The sequence below is a fragment of the Nicotiana tabacum genome, chromosome 24 (genome assembly GCF_000715075.1).
Source record: "Nicotiana tabacum cultivar K326 chromosome 24, ASM71507v2, whole genome shotgun sequence".
Taxonomy (NCBI): domain Eukaryota; kingdom Viridiplantae; phylum Streptophyta; class Magnoliopsida; order Solanales; family Solanaceae; genus Nicotiana; species Nicotiana tabacum.
The window spans coordinates 33,349,106-33,367,709 of NC_134103.1; the positions used below are offsets into that span (position 1 = coordinate 33,349,106).

Genomic DNA, 18,604 nt, shown 5'->3' on the forward strand with positions numbered 1-18,604 from the left:
TTGAACTAGATGCTCCCCAGAAAGTGTACAAGACTGATATGACTCTCTTCTACAAGTTACTGTTTCATTTTGTCAGCTCCTGCATTCTTCAGAGGTTTGAGAGAAAGAATGAAACTACTCTGCTGGACATGCATATGATGGAGCTGCTTGACACTGGTTGACCTATCAGTCTTCCTAGCCTGATGATTCAGCACATGGAAAGAGCTGTAGATACTTCCTAACCAAAGCATGATATGCCATATGGTTTCATGTTGACTGGGTTGTTTGACAAGCTTATCATTGCCTTACCTGAGCTTAAGTTTGGAAACGACAATGACGTTTTGGATGTTATTACCCTCAAGCAGTGTGGCTATGAGAAGATCAAGGCTAGAGGACCCACAGGATTTGCCATTCTTCCTGGGAGCAGTAGGGTTACAGAACTCAGCAAGAGGTTGGAGTTGGCTGTTGAAGAGAATGCCAAGCTTCGTGAAGACAATAATGAGCTGAGAAAGGAAACAAAGCAACTCAGGGAATATCTCAGAAGATACATGGAGGCCCATGCTCAACAGATTTCCACCCTTGTGAAAGCTTTGACCCTCTCTACTTCTCACCCTTGAACATATTCCTTCCCAGTGTCCATAGTTCTTTTGCTATTCTAGTGATGCCTTATCTTTTGTTGCTTTTATCTTAGTCTGAGTAGTTTGAAGTATGCTTAGTTTATTTTATTCTAATAATGAAGACAAGGCCTTGGGCTTCTTTTGGCACTACTTAATGTCTCATATTGCTCTTCTTTACTGCTGTGTACTATATTGGATCATCAGCCTAGTTTATTTGCCCTTTCTTAAGCTTGTGTTGTCGCCTATTTGGCCTTGAATCTTACATTATCTGTGCTTAATGTCTAACATTTTTTTGTGTGTTTTCGATGATGCCAAAAGGGGGAAGATAAGGTTGGAAGATGTTGTGAACATACATGTCTGTCAATAGTACTTGGTGTGATTATCTGATTCTTTGATGTGATTAGCTGGTTCTGTTGTGGTTCTGTTATGCACAAAGATTGTCATTATAAAAAAGAGGGGATTTGTTGAGTATTGAAGTTTTGATGATAAAGTATGACTAAATGTTCAAAGAACCAGGTCCTCAACGTAGTTGCTTAACTGTTATTGAAGAACCAGCTCCTCAGGAGAAAGAATTAGCTCCTCCCGAGTGATACTTGTATGTCTGTACTAGACAGTAACTTTATCTCAAAGTTACCCAGGACCAAGTTTGGTGGAAGATGGCTACTATAAGTGATAAGGATCGTTGCTCAAGAAGATATGGATAATTCAGTCAGAGACTAGAGTCCCAAAGCGTGTGGAATCCTTGGAACAGTAGGAGTCCTATCAAAGAGGAAGCTGACTATGAATAGGACTCCTAGACGATCCCAAGTCGTGTTTTAAATAAGATCTACTTTGGATTTCTAAACTATCATTTTACACATTAACTAAAGAGTCATAAGTTGTTTACTTGTGTTGAGTACTTGTCTTGTATTCTTCCCGAGTCAGTCTAGTGAATATGTTTTAGGTAATTAAGTTGTAATCAAGTATCATAAACAACAGTGAATTGGAGTGAGTATTTTACTTTTCAAGTTAGAGTAACTTGTGAATCAAATAGGAGTAGTAGGAGTACTAGAGGGTATTTAAAGTCTTGTAATTGATATATTTTGGCTCAGTATTCTAGTGAAGTTGGAGCTGAAAATCCTACGTGGTAGGTCGTGGTTTTTGCATCTTTTGAGCCGGGTAATTTTTTATGTAAAAATCACTGTGTTCATTTTATTGTTTGTTTACTTTACGCTTAAGGAACACGATAAAGAACCAAGTTCTTTAGTAATTTATACGGCTACTCAAACTAACAAAAAACTTGGAAGGAAATACTAATTCTTATAGAGATTAAGTTATCCACACATCATCAGTTGTAAGGAGTTTTTACACTAACATGTTAGTTTTATCTGTTATAAGGGGTTAAATTTCTCCACGGTTACAAATTTCTTATAAATATCTTCTCCTGACAGTGTAAAAAGTTTGTTACACTAAAACGATATATATAACTTAAACTCATTCTTATATAATCACAATCTTTCATCAATCTAAAACCCAATGCTTGCAACATATTTACAAACCTAAACACAGTAAAAAAATATTTCTCCATCAAATTAATCAAAACGAGCGCGCATAACCCCTAACTATACAAAATATAGCTGAACAACAATTTCATTGTTCAACTTGCGATGGAAGGCTTCAAAAAATACATCCTCCAACACATATATACAACTTTCCTAGCACTTAAATATCTTCATCTTAATTTCTTCCATCTTAAACTGGCGAATCTTCTTCTTCTTCTTCTTCCCCCTCTTCTTTTTCTTGCAGAAGAGGAACTTTCTCATCAGAAGTAGTTGACGTACTACCCTTAATATTTTTACTCGTTTCATCGTCTTTGAGTTGTCCCCAGAGTGTAGTGTAATAACCCAATCCACATATAATAGCACTAAACATGCTGCAATATTCATCAGTATTTTATCGTGTTAGGAAAGAACAATAATAGTATTAATATTGCTTAAACATCAGAAAGAGCGAAATATATACTTATATTGATAAAAACATAATTGTAACCAACTCTATATAATAAGCATTGAATATTGATAACCTAAATAAATGGTAACTCAATTGCTATAACAAGTTAAATTTTAGTAATAGTTTGAAATTTATTATTTTTTATACCGTCAATGTAATCTTAAGGAAAATGAAAGAAGATAAAACTTGCCTTCCATAGTGAAAAGTTTCGGCAAAAAGTAAACAGCCACAAGTGCTAGCTGTTGGGATTCCCACCGGCTTGAAGAATAGAGGAAAAGAAGCTCCTTTCAAACGCATGCACCACATTTGGACACTGCTACGTATTAAACTGCCGAAAATTGCCTATTAATTAAGGGGGGAAAAAAGAAAAACTTGCATGTTAATTTAGTTGTAATTGACTAGAAAGTGCGTCGAATTTTGAAAATTACTGTACTTATTGGGCTTACAGTTAAAACAATAACAAGAAGTTCCATGTTAAGCTCAAGTCTCCATACTCTCAGATCTTTTTCCATCAGTAAAGCAAGTATTGCAGATTGGATCGTCCCAAACAAAGTATAGAGAAACACTATTTTCATCACCTGTGGGTGCTTTCTGATAGTTCCAGCCTGATCAAAAGAAGAAAGAAAAAGAAATACAAGTAAATACACAGCAATACAAAGTGTGTGTGATATAAACGGAAGTCATTTTTCATGAACTTATTTTAATTTCGATGCTCGGCTTGTGAATAGAAGATTTTTTTTTTCTTTCAAAAAAGAACATGTTAAAAATTAATGACAAATTGAAGAGTATTTTGATAAATCTTTTGAGCGCTTAGATTAATAATAATGTCTAAGTATTAATTGTGTACGTATTATGAAATTGCATGTTAATAAGAGACCCTCAAAGTGTTAATTGAGCAAAGTAATATGAAGTTAAAAGTTAACATCGTAAGGAAAATGACTTTTGTTCATAAGTGAGAAAAGTTATTTTCCCTCTTTTGATAAAAGAATGTTTCTAAACACAAGAAAATAATACTTCCTCCATCCTAATTTATGTGAAGATATTTAACTGAGCATGAAGTTTAAGAAAGAAAAAAGATTTTTGAAATTTAGGGTCTAAAATAAATTTGGCTAGAAATCATCTTATTAAGGGTAAAGAAATGAAAATTTAAAGTTGAATTGTTACTAAATATATGTGTCATTCGTTTTGAACTGACTAAAAAGAAAAAAGTATCACATAAATTTGGACCGAGGGAGTACAAAATATCCATCCACTGGCCAAAGAAAGAGGAAAAATGAGAAAATTAATAAAGAGATAATAAAGAAGAATGATAATTAAACCTGAATAATATTCCAAATGCAAAGAGCAAATGAAGCAGCTGCAAATAAAATGCAGCCAAGAACCCAGTTCTCATGTGTTGAAGTGAAAACAGCAAGGAGGCGTGGCCTGGCTAGCTGAAGGAAAAATGGGGAGTATTGCTTCACCACAGGACCTTTGTAGTAAGTAATTGATAATGCCCCCATTATTGATATTAGGCTTCCAATTATTCTAGCTTGGCTTCCTTGGCTCTTCAAATCAACTTTTATTTTCCTAAAAATGGTTATGTTGATTAGCATAAATGATTAATGCATGAAAACTTCCTAAAAGATGGCCAAAGATATATTTAGTAGTAGTATTTAAAATACTTCTTGGCCTATATTAAGGAAATGGTACAATCTCTTGTGTTATTTTTTTTAACTGGTTTTTATGTTCGCAATTTGAATAAAAGAAAATAAGATCTCCTAAATTTTTTTTTAATTTACAGAACTCTCTTGTTTTCTTTTTTACTGATCCCTTACCAAACTCTTATTTGTAAAAGACTACAAAACCAAATCTTTTTTATTGATACTATCCGTATATATATAAAAATTAAATGCATTTTGAGTTTATTAGTTGCAATAACGGACAACGCGAGAGTGAGACTGAAATTTACTGGGTGCTGTTTTCTGTTTTATATATTCTTGCCGAAACTATTTAGGAAATCTATTCATAACTTTTCATTGGAAGGAGATGTTTGACCTTTCAGTTTTTGATTTTTACATGCAAAACTAGTGGCATGTTGGTAGTAGGTCCATCTCTGTACCAACCAATTACATCCAATTAATTAATAGCTACCCTCTATATACAAAAGACTAATACCCTTCTTGTGGTATATATGGCCCATCAATTTGGATCCAAATATATTGGCTTGTGCCCACCTAAAATATATACACACACATCTCTTAAATCTTATTAATCAAATTTGATGTCCCGCTTCTAACATCATCCACAAGTTCGTCTCTCTCTTTCTACATCATCTTTTGTCATTTCTCCTCTTTTCATCTTCAAGTTGCAAGAAATTTAAGGATCTCACTATAACAAAGGTGGGAGCAAATCTTTATCTTTTGTCTACAGTTTTAGTATCTAGTTTTCAAGATTCCATATAATAGAAGCCATATAAAATAAATAATTAAATAGAGGTTGAAGAAAGAACCTGAGGAATATGGCGAGAATAAAAGTAAAGGCTGGGATCTGGTTGGCCATGCCACATGCTACAATTGGTGAACTGTAACTTAGTCCCGCAAATGCAAGATTCTGAGCTATTGTTACCCTGTAAAAACAACCATAATTTAATCAAATTTTCTATCACACTTTTAAAGTGATGTTAATACTGTCTTTATTAATTTCAATGAAATATTCATATCGCTAAATAAGTAAGTGATGTTATGTCTTTGTTAATTTCAATGAATTATTCATATCGCTAAATAAGTAAGTGATGTTATTAATCAGACGCTGATGCAATAGGTTTATAAACTGAACCAAATCTTTTGCAAATTGTATATGTGTATATATATGTGAGCGTGCACGAAAAACGACTAAAATGTTCTTGAATAATAAATTATAAAATTATTGTTTCAAAAATGCAAACTTTCGGTGTAAGAGGCTACTGTTAAATTGATCAAGTTTAAATTCTTGATCATCAGCCACTGTTCTTAATTAGTTTGTTCTTATGTTCGACCTAGCTAGGTTGTAATGACGATTTTTATTTTCTCTCTCGCACTTTCTTTTCTGTAATTCTTAATATATTGTTCAGCAAGAAAAGAGAAATTAGAAAGAAGAACTAACCCTACAAGACCAAGCAGGGATACACGAAGAAGTAGTGGAAAAGTAAACAATGGCGCTTGTATCCTGCAACAAGTAAAGAAAGAAAAATCAACACAGATTATATCCTCTACCAAGTTTTAGCCTCGTAAAAGCAACAACCAAAAATACAAAAAAGAAAAATAATAGTAATAGTGTTGAAATTTTACTTGTCTCTTCTATGGTAGAGAAATGAATAAGGAAGAAGAATAATAGAGCTAAGAGCGTTCGTGTAAACCACAAAAACAAAAGGGCTCATCCCTAATCTTGACATGGTTGTACTCGCCATAATTGTCAAGAAAATAGTGCAAATTTCTATTAAAACCATGGCTGTGCATGGCAAAATATCTTCTACTACAGCTTTTACACCCATATTATCTCTTCCTCTTTCTATCTCTGTATTAGCTAAGCTTGTAGCTCGTTTGGCTAATTTGTTTAATGTGTCTCCCATTTATGGAGAAAAGGCAATGAGAATTTTTCTATATACAAACAGCAGAAGTTAACCTTTCATGCAAAGGTTAAGCTACTTTTGAAGGGAACGAGCAACTCGAGTGACCCAAGAGGTGACACAACAATTAATATTAATACTATAGTCTCTATTCAAGCAACTCTTCTTATTTGTCCTACGTGGATTGTTTTCACGTAGGTAATATAACATTATGTTATTTATATTAATATATAATACTCCCACAAGGTTTATCTTTGTGGTTCAAATTAATCATGGCCCTACAAGATATTTTTTCGCAACTCCATTATTACACCTCACAATTCCAATATTATTCCAAATTACATAGCTTTTTTTCACCCAAGAATGAGACAATTTCAATGACACGATCGAACAAAGGATGATTGCCTTAATATTTTACTACACAAATATCTATGATTAATTTTATCCTTATAATCCATTTATCCTAATTTATCCAATGTCTTTTTTTTTTTTGCAATAGTTAAAGAAGAGTTTCTCTGGGAAAGAGTCTTCATTTTTACTAAATAACTTCAAAGCTGTGCCTTTTGCGTAATGGGTTGGCGAACATCTAACTTTAGCCAGTGTTCAAATCCTCAATTTTTCTTTCATAGTTTTTTGTTGATTTCATGACCTATTTGTAATCCACTATTGATTTCTCTATCAGAAACTAATAATACTATAGTAACTTGGCTTTGGGTCAGTTTTTTTGTGGATAATGTCATCTTAAATTGTCGAACTATGTTTAAACAAATATTAGTGTATAAAAAAAGGTGGAAAAAATTTTAAATTATGAAGAATTGAAATATCTTAGCTTAAGTGGGTTCTAAAATACCTTTATATTATTTTAGTATCTAAATCATTTGTAAATAACAAATTTACTTCATATCCAATTTTACTCTGAGGATTCATTAAATTGCCAATAGGCACAAAAGGGTGAACAATTTGGGAAGGAGAACGATATATATTTTATTTTTAAAATTCTTTTTTTCTCTTCTGAAAACTGAAACTAACGTCAGTTAATTTGGGCCAGAGAGGTTATGTGCTTATTCTGCTAAAATCGAAACTTATAACATACAAAAAAGATAAAGATTACATCCTTCTCCATAAATCTATTTTAAGAAAATAGAGATGACACCAGTCACTCATACGAATCCAAGGTTAACATACTCATAACTGATTGGCTGGTTGTGATACTTTAAGGGGGTAGTTGATATAGCAAGTGATAAAGAAATTAGAAGAATTTAAGACATCAGCAATTCCAGTTTCGTTTGTGTTTAAATCATAGTACGTAAGCAATTGTTTTTTGGTTTGTTTTGCCACCGGGTATTTGGAATCTGTCTTAGAGCTCGATTAAATTCAAATTTGTGTTGAAAAATTTCATATTTAAGGATAAAGCGTTCCTTAATAATGACAACTTCAGACTTTAGACTGGAACTCGAGATCTTTAATTAAGAATAAATAAGTATTTATTACTCTACCATAACCCTTATGGATCACGCGTAATCAATTAAATGTGGAAGAAAAAGACTCGAAACTAATTATTATAGTAATACGTCATAAGAGGGGCGATCAGTGACCATGTTTTTGAATTGAAATGATAGGTGAACCCTTTTGTCATCTTTGGACCCAACTGCTCTTTTCATACTTGCCAAATGTTAGTTTGTCCAAACTAGGGTACAAACCGAACTGGAAAATCGTATCAAATCGAATAGTTAAATCAATTCGATTAAAAAACTCGACTAAGTTTGGTTTGATTTGGTTTGGTATTGAGTAAAAAAATCCGAACCAAATCGACTTATAAATATATAATTTTTATATATACTTTTAAGACTTTATATAGAATTTATTTACACAAATTCAAGAAATATTTGGGATTCACTTATGGGATGTAATATTTAATAGAATATGAAGTACTCTATTGTTATTAACCTTAAATAATTGTTATATGATCATTTTCTTGTCAAGTGTTACTGAAATACGTGAATCTCTTTGTTCTTCCATGCTCATATATCAAGATTTATTAAATTCTTATATCTTTAATATTTTGAATTTGAAGTGGTATTTCGATAATCTAAAATTAAATAGAACATATCATTAATTAGGTATCATATTGATTTTTATGTTTAATTATTAAATTCGTTAACCTTGAAAGTATAAATCAACGAAAAATTATTGTCAGGCGACTAAAAAAGTAACTATCATGTGTTATTAACAAAATTCTCCCATAAAAAATATTTTAATAGATCATATATTTGTCAATTTTTAAAATTTTTACTAAACATATATTTACTTATAAAAAAATTAACAAAGTAAGATTGAAATAATATTCATGTAACAAAAATAATCCGACAAAACCGAATCAATCCAAACCGATATAGTTGATTTGGTTTGGTTTAAATAAAAATCGAATCAACGCGGTCCATGTATACCCCTAGTCCAAACCTTATTTTAGGGGTTTCTTTAACGTAATTTAATTCTTTTTCTTTTTCTTTTTCCAGGGCGTATATTTGAAGCTATTTATTTTAATCTAATTGTTGGAATCATTTGTTTATGGCGACATGATCTTAACATCAGTAACAATAAGCAATCCTTTGTTCTTTTTTCTTATCCTTTTTATCATAGAAGAAACATACTATTGTGCGTCAATTCATATCCTTACAATGTTTTTATCGGGCTGTATGTTAAACAGATTATCCTCCACTTAACTATTGTTATTTCTTTTTCTTTTTAATTCGAACTGTTGCTAAGTCTTGACGTTGAAAACTATTGCTATATTAAGTACCTTATTACAAAAAAGTACCATATCGTCCTTCATTATTAAATTAAATAATTAAGTTCAACAAATATAAAAAACTCTGTATGTGTTTAATAGGCGTCATACTATTTATATATGCAGCCTTTCTTGTATACCTAAAGGCGTACTTTGGGCAACTGGAGTCAGTTTGAGACTTGAGAGTGCTGTTACATTTCATTTCAATTAATTAAGTAGGAAGTTGTCAGTGATCTCTTCCCGCAGCCGGCATTTGTAGCGATGCTGAATACCACTATTCGGTCTGATGAGGAATACAATTGGATTTACGACTTTAATCAAAGACTAATTTCGAGTTTACAAACTCTTATACTTGAATTCTGGATTCTACATTGAGATATCTAGGATATTAAGTGGTGATAAACCTTTAAAACACGTCTTCAGTGGATTTTTCAACTCCAAATATTATCTTCGATTCTTAATTAATGAGAAATATATTGTCTTTCCGATGCTACTTCAATTTCTCTTAGTGGTGTATTTTCTGAGTCCCATGTATCATACTACGCGATTGAAAAAATAATATTGCTTTCCATTATTATTTTTTGTTTGTCTCTTCAATGCTATTGAGAGTGCTTACAAAGTTTGACATTGAATGGACCTAATTGATTAATGTAGTCGCTAACAATAACGGGTAGAATTAGATCTCCCTTGAGTTGCTACTTGTCTCGAAAAATCTTGCTCTGATATCCCTTGTTGAATACATTTATGTTGACAACCAAAAACCAACTCCGTTCTTACAAACATTTACAGTTAATTTTTTCTTCTCTCATTCACTCAAGCTAGCATCCACATCTAGTGCTTCTCTTTCTTTTCATTTATTTCTTGACTTACACGCAACTCAAATAATCACTTTTGTTTAGCATTTAGTACGGAGTAGTCAAATTAATATATTGCTACATTTTTTGCCAACTACTTCCATGTATAATACTTCTAGAGTGAAGAATTCTCATGCTAGAGGTCTTTCACTTCTCTGAATATATACATGCTACATAGTAATAAATTTGCCCGTTGTGTGGTTATTATTACTGTTGTTATGTTTGCGGTTAATTACTTTCTGATGTTGACTTTTTTGTATTCCTCCTCTTTGGACAGTTAAGCTCTAATATTTCCCACAAGGTCCAACTTCGATAAAATCCAATCTTAGTTTTCTAATTCTTTTGGTTTGACTTCCAAGACTCAGTATCTCTGTCCAACATTTATAAGGGATGAACGTGCCTAAGCCATCTATCTATAAGGCTAAGTTAATTGAAAGGTCTATATTAGCTCCTGTCCCATTATTATTTTAATAGAACAAGTTCTTTTTTATATAATCCTAAGGATGAGACATGCTAACTTACTAAGGTATAACTTTAGCCCACGATATGGACAACCATAATATCAATGATATGTGCTTAATTGCTTGTTATGGTTATTATGATGAACCATATGAATGGGAATTATTTCACATTCAGAGCATTTTAGTTGAACTTTTTGAAATGAGAAAACTATATTCCACTTCTATAGCAAATAACACCATCCTTTGAATAGAATATCAATGCTGACCAGAATAACAATGTATTATATACACTGATAAAAGAGTGATACACCAAGTCATTACGGGGAACAATGCATTTTATAGGTTTATCTACTCTGCACTTACAGCAACAGCGAGCATTTTGTATGAATGTTCCAACAATTTTATACAAACTTCAGTAAAGGAGGACTTCCATCTGGTTGTGGCTTACATGTCTGCAACTTCCACAATATGCCCTGTCAACTTGCTTTGACTTCTTCCATTCTGCAGGCAGGCAATAACTTATAATCCCAGCATCAATCAAATAAGGAAAGTCATGCAAATAGATATATCTTTTTGATAACGTGCGTGGTGTCTGACTGTCTGTGTCTGTTTGTGCACATCTCAACTATTCCACCAAGTATCTGCTACCTCCTACTAGCATAGTCATGCAAATAGATGTTTATCGATAACAATAGATTTTTAATGAAACTTTACATGATTCTATTAGAAAGAAAATGACATGTCAGAACAAGTCATGGACATACTTTCATTGACATGAAAGAGAGGATACAGCCATCTAAAGTGCCTCCTCCTGCACAGAGGCGTCGAACATTTCACAATGACTTATTTAGCTTTCATTTCATACATAAAGAATGAAATATCTCATATATTCAGTCATGTATGACGTTGTAAAAGCCGATGCAAAGTCAGGCCAGAGCTTACAGTCGCACTGGCATCAATCAATTAAGCAAAGCCATGCAAATAGATCTTTAATCAAGAATGAAAGATTTTTAATGACACTTTACATGATGTTATTACAAAGAAAATGACGTGAGAACAAGTCAGGATCATACTACCATTGACATGAAAAGAGAGGGTACAACAATCTAAAGTGCCTCCTCCTGCACAGAGGCGCCGGACATTTGACAAAGAGTTATCTTTCTTTTTTATACATAAAGATTGAGATATCTTATATATTCAGTCATGTATGACTTTGTAAAATCGATAACAAAGTCAGGCTAGAGCATATAGTCAAACTGCCATCAACCAAATAAGCAGGCATGCAAATAGATCTTTATCGGGAACAAAAGACTTTTAATGACACATTACATACTGATATTAGAAAGAAAATGACATGTGAGAATAAGTCATGATCATACTTCCATTGACATGAAAAGATGGGACACAACCATCTAAAGTGCCTCCTCCTACACAAAGGCATCATGCATATTGCAATGAGTTATCTAATTTCTTTTAGAGGCAAGGAATGAGCTATCTTATACATACCGTCATACTTGACTTTGTAATAACTAATGCTGCTTTCAGTAACATGAGGAGACAAGCTCTATCAATTTTTTTTGAAAAAAAAACCTCTTATCAGTTCTTTGCTTCCATTCAGATTATTCAACATAAAATGTCAACGACAAGTGCATTTTGAAACATCAAATACAATGTTACGTCAATATATAGATTCAATTTTTAATATAAAATCCTCAAATGCACATATATATATCACACTATAACACACAATGTCAACTTCTTCAAACACTGAAAGAATAAATGTCTTCTGGTTTTATAGATAAAAAAATCTGTGGTGTTCTATCATTCATTTATTTATCAAAAAATGGTATGTTTCTCTTTTTCTTGTTCTTCTCAAGTCATGCAAAGCATCATTCTTATTATTAATTTAGTTCATAAGTTTCATCAAGATAAAATTATAATGAGCCGCATATGCTTTGAGATCATAATAGTCTGTCCACTAAAAATTGATACACCATTTCTCTTCCGAAATATATTATTCAGTCCTGCAGTAGTTTAATGTTCATTCTGTAAAGCACAGCTAGTTCTTTTACTTAATGCTCAATCCACCAACAGAACACATCCGTGACATAAAAGAAGATAAGGAGAGGATATATGTAGGTTGAAGAAAAAAGGTTTCAAAAGACCAACTGCGCTACAAAATCAAAGGTTATATTATATCCTAAAATGCATACTATTAAGATTATTGCAAGCCAATAACAAGTGCATTTGCAACAAACTACAATGTTTTCAATAATATCATAAAGTAATTCCTCAGGATGGTTGGCACATTGGACACCACAGGCTATCTATACCTTTTCTTCACGGTGAAGCAAATATGACCTTTTCTATCCAACTCATCTTTTTACATATAATCCTTAGGACCTGCTACATTTTATAATACTGAAAACGAGCCATCTAGCTTACGATATATACATTGAAGTCAATAGGTTTGTATCTGGAAGGGTTTACGCAGAAGAATTCAACATAGATTATGAGGATGAGATTGAATTATGGTGGACGTCAGCTCTAAATTGAAGAAATTCTCAATGGACTGGTTCAGCTGTAGCTTACATGTTGCAAGCTGCCAAAACTAAGACAGAGCTGTAGCGGATATACTAGGAAATGCCTATATATCACAAATTTGGAACTTTTAACTAGATTAGAACTGTCTCCAACTTTAGAGCATAAATTTTTTTCCCCCAATCTAGCCTGCTCCCCACTTAATCTGTCTTATCACCGCGGCCAACCACTTCTATACTTCCAACTCCCACATTGATCTCTGTGACAAAAGGCCTATCGGCATTTAAGTATTACTTTCTCACGTTGCATCCATGTCAAAATCTTATCTTCTAAATAAATATTATGTTAAAGCTTGATCTTATCGCTATCTTTTGAATACTAAGGAGAACCCCTTATAAATGGAAATTGGAGTGCCACAACATTGAATACCAAATTCATATTTGACAGCACCGATTTCTGAAATCGGAAGAGCATATAGGGATAATGAAGAGTTACCATATTAATCATTGGCATGCCAAGAACAGAGACGTAACAGAAGGGACAAATTCTTGCATTACACTTGCTCTTAGGAAACAAACTCTAAATAAAATCCTAAAACGTCTTATGGACGTACTTTTTTTAAAAAAAAGGATAGCAATTTTTCTTTCTGGGAAGGATCGACAGGTTCCACTTCCACATAATGTTTGATTCAAGGATGTCATACATGTGGGTCTATATATTGGCTATTATACTAGAATATTGGTGAGCAAAAGTTAAAAAGAGAGTACATTTTACAAATATTCCCTTGTTTTGTTGTTATAATTCTTGAGATTTATACTCTATCCAAGGGTCTGAGCCTTACTAGGATGTGACGGCTCTGTCTACATCCTTATTCCAAAGAAAACATAAGCAGAAGGAGCATGAGTCAGAATTGTCCAAACCGCACCCCATCCAGCCCAAAATAATCATTTTCAGTCTCCTGAAGCTTCATAACTAAGTCGTATGGACTAAATACATAATGTTCTTGGACTTGGAATAAGCTACAAAGACCTAGGAGATTTAGGTATGTATACATTTAAATCATCTTTTATAGTGAAGCAGACTGCTCTAAGAGACTTTGCTAGAGTATCTCTTGATATAGTTATACACAACGGATACACAAAAAACATATTCCCTGTTTGCTTTAAAAAGTTAGATGCTAAAAAAATGGATGTACCAATAATATATGCTTTTATCTTGTGCTTAAACTTCTGTCTCTGCGTCCTTTATTTGCAAGAGCGGGGCCTTTGAATTGATATTTCTTGACAGATGGTCTTCATCTACCTTCTTTTCTTGTGTTTTTCCCCACATCACAGCATAGAAGCCAACGACAATTACAATTGACCCCACCAAGCTGTAACAAAAGTGATGATTAGGCACATGTAGTCCATTTTGCCAACACTTCTATAGATTTGTATGGTTGTCAAAGAAATATGACAATACCTTCCAAGGTAGAAAATATCTCCTAAGAAGATGATACCCAATGCAGCAGCAATTACAATCCCCAGAGGATGGAACATAGCAACAAAGAGAGGTCCCCTTCTACGAACGCACCAAAACATTACACTGACTTGAAATGCAGAGCCAAAAACTCCCTAAGAAAAGCAAAATACATGTCAGCTGGTTGAGATATGCTGAAGAAGGGTCAGATGGTTGAGATATGCTGTAGAAGGAAACTGATGTACTCGATGCCGATCAAATAAGAAACCATAAATTCATTATTTTCAATTGACAAAGCTCAAAAGATTTATAATTGTCTTGTAATTAGGCTTCTTCTAAGATGCACAAGTTAACGTATTCTCAAAGGAACCACTGGGAATAAAGTGTAATAGCTGGATAGAAGAAGACGGAAGCTAAACCACCATAATTGGACAACTGTTAGGCCAGGGTAATTTGAATAATTTCTTGAACACAAGATAAACCAAATTCAAAGCTAATATCACTCCTTAGCAGGTTTTAGCACATCAATAGAAGTTATGTAAGCCTATGTCTTGTTTTACTAAGTGATTATGAGGACAGTTTTGATTTGTCTTGGTTTAGTAGTCTTTGGAAGTAATTGTTCTTAAATAGCAATGCACTTAGTTGTAATTTAAAATATCATTAGCAAGCTGGTAGAGAAAGTAAGTAAGAGAATTCAATATACTAATGATGTAGAAAAAACTGTTCTAATTACCACTAAAGATTCCCAAATCACTGTTCAGTGTATTTTGAAAGGGAAATGGGCACCAAGCCCATGAAAGGTTTGCCTGTTAAGAAGACATGATATGTCAAGACATTTCCACAGTTAAAGCAATTTGTTGCCGAAAATTTTAGCTAACCATATGAAGGCAGTACGTGAATCTTTCAATTTTATGCGGATCCCATGAATAAAGAAACTCTTCAGAAATTAGAAATATCTATTATTCATTTACCACTTTGCCAATATCTTCTTCTCCTTCTCACTTTCGTATCACTAATTTACAGCACATACTTTCCAACCTGAACACCTTTGTCACAGCCACTAAATTCAGTGTGCAAACATATATTATTGGTCCAGCTTATCCCTCTCAACCTTTCATTTGTTTTAACTTTTTGAGATTCATATTTTAGAACAAACTCCTTGTCCAGTTTAGTACCGAAATTGATCCTACCTTAGCAAAACGCACTAACTTAGATTAACTAAGAGTAGGGGAAAAAAAACTGTATCCTTAGGTTGCAATTGGGAAAGTTTAGTCTACTAGGAACAAACTGAGCAAGGTAGAGGAAAATGTACTAGCTTGAATTTAATTCTGATGCTAAGCAGGCAGAAAGATAGAATCAGATTAAGTAAATTCATACCATTCACAATTCAACATGAATCATTTATTTATTGAAGTACCCATACAGAGCCTGACGTCAACTTCGTCGATAATTATCTTAGTATGGTCACAATATGAACAAATCCTATAATGTAAAATGCACACATTTTACCTACTTACTGAGTATAGAACAGCGAACAATCTCGTACCAGGTTGTAGCATCCAAGCATTTAAGTCCATGTCCATAAATAGAGAGACTATTGCTGATAGAATGGAGGAAAAGAAGCAGTAAAAGAAGACCACAATCAGCTCAACTGGATAACTTTTAAGGACGGAAGCCTGTAAAAAGCATAAATATATCAGTTCTAGCACCGATTCTCAACTAACAAAGGTGTGACTTTCAATGAGCTATTCTCACACCTGTACAATTAGATATGCTGAAGCCGCTATGCAATCCACTACAAGATATAGTCCTCCAATCACCCAGTCAGTTTCCTGAAAATGAAGATAATTTTGAGGCTTCAAAGATGAGGAAGTCAACAAAATTTGTGGTCCCTTGTAAAGAGTGGCGGTGAAGGCTCCGGCAATTGAGACGACGGTTCCAACAGATTTAATCAGGGTACTTGTACTTCGGCAATCTAATTTCTCCATCCTGATAGAAAGCAAAGATGTATATTTGTTATTCGTTACTGTCTCTTGTGATCGAACAGATCTATAGTATCCATTTGCATTAATGAAGCTTACAAAGAGAGTAGACTTCACTGAATGCTTCTTTAGCAGGTTTATCAAAATGATATGACCTACTAATGTGTGTGCTTGCAGGTGTTATATATGCATGTGTATGTGCTCCATTTTTACTTCATATTTTCTTCTAAATCTTCATAACCAAATGGCAGATGAGAAAGAATTTGAAACACAACATCCCCAACAAAGAATATTGAGGTATTTTTGTATAATTCACTTTTTCCAGTTCAATAAACATTTTTTAGTTTATAGATAGCTAAACTCATGGTACTGTACAATATTCTGTTTTCTTTCCATCATTTTATTCTTCCTTCCATGGTTCCTTAATTTCCCGAGAATCATTACATTGTTTCTGTTTACACATGTTCTTTAATTGAATGGGAATGAGCATTCAGTTGAATTAGAAAACAATTATACTGACTATCGAAAACGAAGAAATTGTGATGAAAACAAACATATTACTGAAAACATAAGTATACCAAGTAGAAAATTCCAAATTACGGACACTTCAGTTCGGAGGAAACAATATACTAATCTGTTTTCTCATAAGCTAGAAAGTGAATAAACTAGCTTGCTTAATACTCCCTCCATTCCATTTTATATGACACTCATTCTTTTTAGACTTTTCCAGAGAGAAGATGATCATTTCCATATTTGGTAATTTTTCACTTTAAATTTCTCATTTTACCCTTAAAGACATGCTCTTAGCTATAGAAATGTCATGATATAGTTAAGAGCACAAGTTCGTGCGCGTCTTTCTTTCTTTTTAAAACTAAGTGCCCAATCAAACATGATCATATAAAATGAAGCGAAGTGATATTAGCGTTCATTCTACTCTAAAATCAACTAGAACAAAAGTGAGAAGAGGGTAGAAACCTGAAAATGACGGCAAGTATGAAAGTAAAACCTGGGATGAGATTGAGCATAGCTGAGGCAAATGAAGCAGAAGTATAATTAATCCCAGCATACCCTGTTAGCTGAGCTGAACAACTACACAAAATCATGAAAAACCCATAACCCAAAAATTAGACCTTTACCAATTGCTAATTCAAGAAACAGCTAATTGAAAGATGAGAATCACATACCCAAGAACTCCTAGCAAGAAAAATCCACATATAAGTGAGAAATTGAGTGGAGAACGAATTGACCTATAGAAGAAGAAAGAAGGGAGGAGAATAAGAGAGGCAAGAGCATTGGAGTAGAAGACGAAAGTGAAGTTGGTCATTCCAGTTGACATAGCTTTTTTGCCTACAATCATTAGACCGACTTGTGCAAATTGTGTTGAAACCATTCCTATGTATGGCAAAGCTTCCTTCATCTTCATCTTCATCTTCATCTTCATCTCCATCGCCATTTTTCAGTGTCTCTTGTTCGCTGACCTGAACTTGGACTTTATTCAGTACACTTCCAAAATCCAACATGTGATTCTAGGAAAACTGTTGTATAGTGGGTCCCAAAATCACCCCAAAAAACTAAAAAAATATATTTGTGGAAATATCAACCTCCAAATCATATTTTATCAATTATATTTTTTACATCAAGATATAAAATTTATCTTAAATGTCGCCCTATCAATAGCCTTCGCCAGCGCTCGGTCGCACGCAGATGCCAATAGTGCCCTTCGGCAGGCTACACCCCAACGCGTGCCCGTTGTCAGCACAATCGACCCATGCATTGCGGCCAGCACCGCACGCGCAAACCATGATACTAAAGACATGGTTGCCGCCCACGGACTTACTTTTACCTTGTAGGAATCTAAGTCCTTTTTAAAAAAAATATAGAGTAGTTTTACTTCCTGTATTTCCATTATGATTCTCTAGCTTATTTATGTCAAGTCTTATAACTTTGGTTTATTGTTTTAAGCATTATTAGGTGGATGAAGTAGCCAAACTTTCAAGCAAGCAAACAATTCTCTGTATTAGTGTTTCTTCCCCTCGACACTGTGTTGCCTTTCTGTAATAGCTTTCATTAATGCAATCAAGCTTTCTTTCATGCTCATTCACTTTTTTTTCTCAATTGCTCTTGACATCGATTTTTTCGTACATCACTGACAATCTCGTCTAGTGTACGGAGGGGACCCCAGTTGGCGGATAGTAACTGCACAGACATCGGTTGCTTAGCCTTACGTCTCCATTCCAAGACATCTCAGGAAGGCGCCGCGTAACAGTTGGTACCAGAGCCTAGTCTCAATATTGGACGAGGGAACAAATTGCCATTACCCCTATTTCTGACCATAGTGGATCATGGGGA

The 18,604-nt window shown here is 33.6% G+C and overlaps 2 protein-coding genes across 4 annotated transcripts; both read right to left on the reverse strand.

Moving 5' to 3' along the window:
• Positions 1-2,055: 2,055 nt before the first annotated feature.
• LOC107801081 (WAT1-related protein At1g70260) lies at positions 2,056-6,271 on the reverse strand. The gene is made up of 7 exons (XM_016624349.2): positions 5,894-6,271; positions 5,709-5,771; positions 5,077-5,193; positions 3,905-4,154; positions 3,032-3,190; positions 2,776-2,927; positions 2,056-2,508 (listed from the first exon to the last, which is right to left on the reverse strand). The coding sequence occupies exons 1-7, from the start codon at positions 6,172-6,174 to the stop codon at positions 2,328-2,330; spliced, it is 1,203 nt and encodes a 400-aa protein (XP_016479835.1). The 5' UTR covers positions 6,175-6,271; the 3' UTR covers positions 2,056-2,327.
• A 4,267-nt stretch (positions 6,272-10,538) lies between these two features.
• On the reverse strand, positions 10,539-17,766 carry LOC107801080 (WAT1-related protein At3g28050). Of its 3 annotated transcripts, none has more exons than XR_001651550.2 (8): positions 17,440-17,766; positions 17,231-17,344; positions 16,031-16,262; positions 15,791-15,949; positions 14,277-14,428; positions 14,011-14,187; positions 11,039-11,085; positions 10,539-10,775 (listed from the first exon to the last, which is right to left on the reverse strand). XR_001651550.2 is itself a non-coding variant. In XM_016624348.2 (7 exons), the coding sequence occupies exons 1-6, from the start codon at positions 17,706-17,708 to the stop codon at positions 14,037-14,039; spliced, it is 1,077 nt and encodes a 358-aa protein (XP_016479834.2). In that variant the 5' UTR covers positions 17,709-17,765; the 3' UTR covers positions 10,539-10,775; positions 14,011-14,036. The 3 variants fall into 3 exon arrangements, 1 of the variants encoding a protein (XP_016479834.2); XR_012706562.1 differs by lacking the exon at positions 11,039-11,085 and adding an exon at positions 11,654-12,960 and having other exon boundaries at positions 10,539-11,037; positions 13,016-14,187; XM_016624348.2 differs by lacking the exon at positions 11,039-11,085 and having other exon boundaries at positions 17,440-17,765.
• Between the last annotated feature and the right edge of the window lie 838 nt (positions 17,767-18,604).

Coding starts and splice junctions, on each gene's coding strand:
- LOC107801081 (XM_016624349.2), bottom strand. CDS start 6,174: ATGGGAGACACATTAAACAAATTAGCCAAACGAGCTACAAGCTTAGCT. Junction 5,772..5,893: donor CTCTACCATAGAAGAGACAA/GTAAAATTTCAA, acceptor TACTTGTTGCAG/GATACAAGCGCCATTGTTTA. Junction 5,194..5,708: donor TCCCTGCTTGGTCTTGTAGG/GTTAGTTCTTCT, acceptor TTGTTTTTACAG/GGTAACAATAGCTCAGAATC.
- LOC107801080 (XM_016624348.2), bottom strand. CDS start 17,708: ATGGCGATGGAGATGAAGATGAAGATGAAGATGAAGATGAAGGAAGCT. Junction 17,345..17,439: donor TTCTTGCTAGGAGTTCTTGG/GTATGTGATTCT, acceptor GATTTTGTGTAG/TTGTTCAGCTCAGCTAACAG. Junction 16,263..17,230: donor ATACTTGCCGTCATTTTCAG/GTTTCTACCCTC, acceptor GCTTTCTATCAG/GATGGAGAAATTAGATTGCC.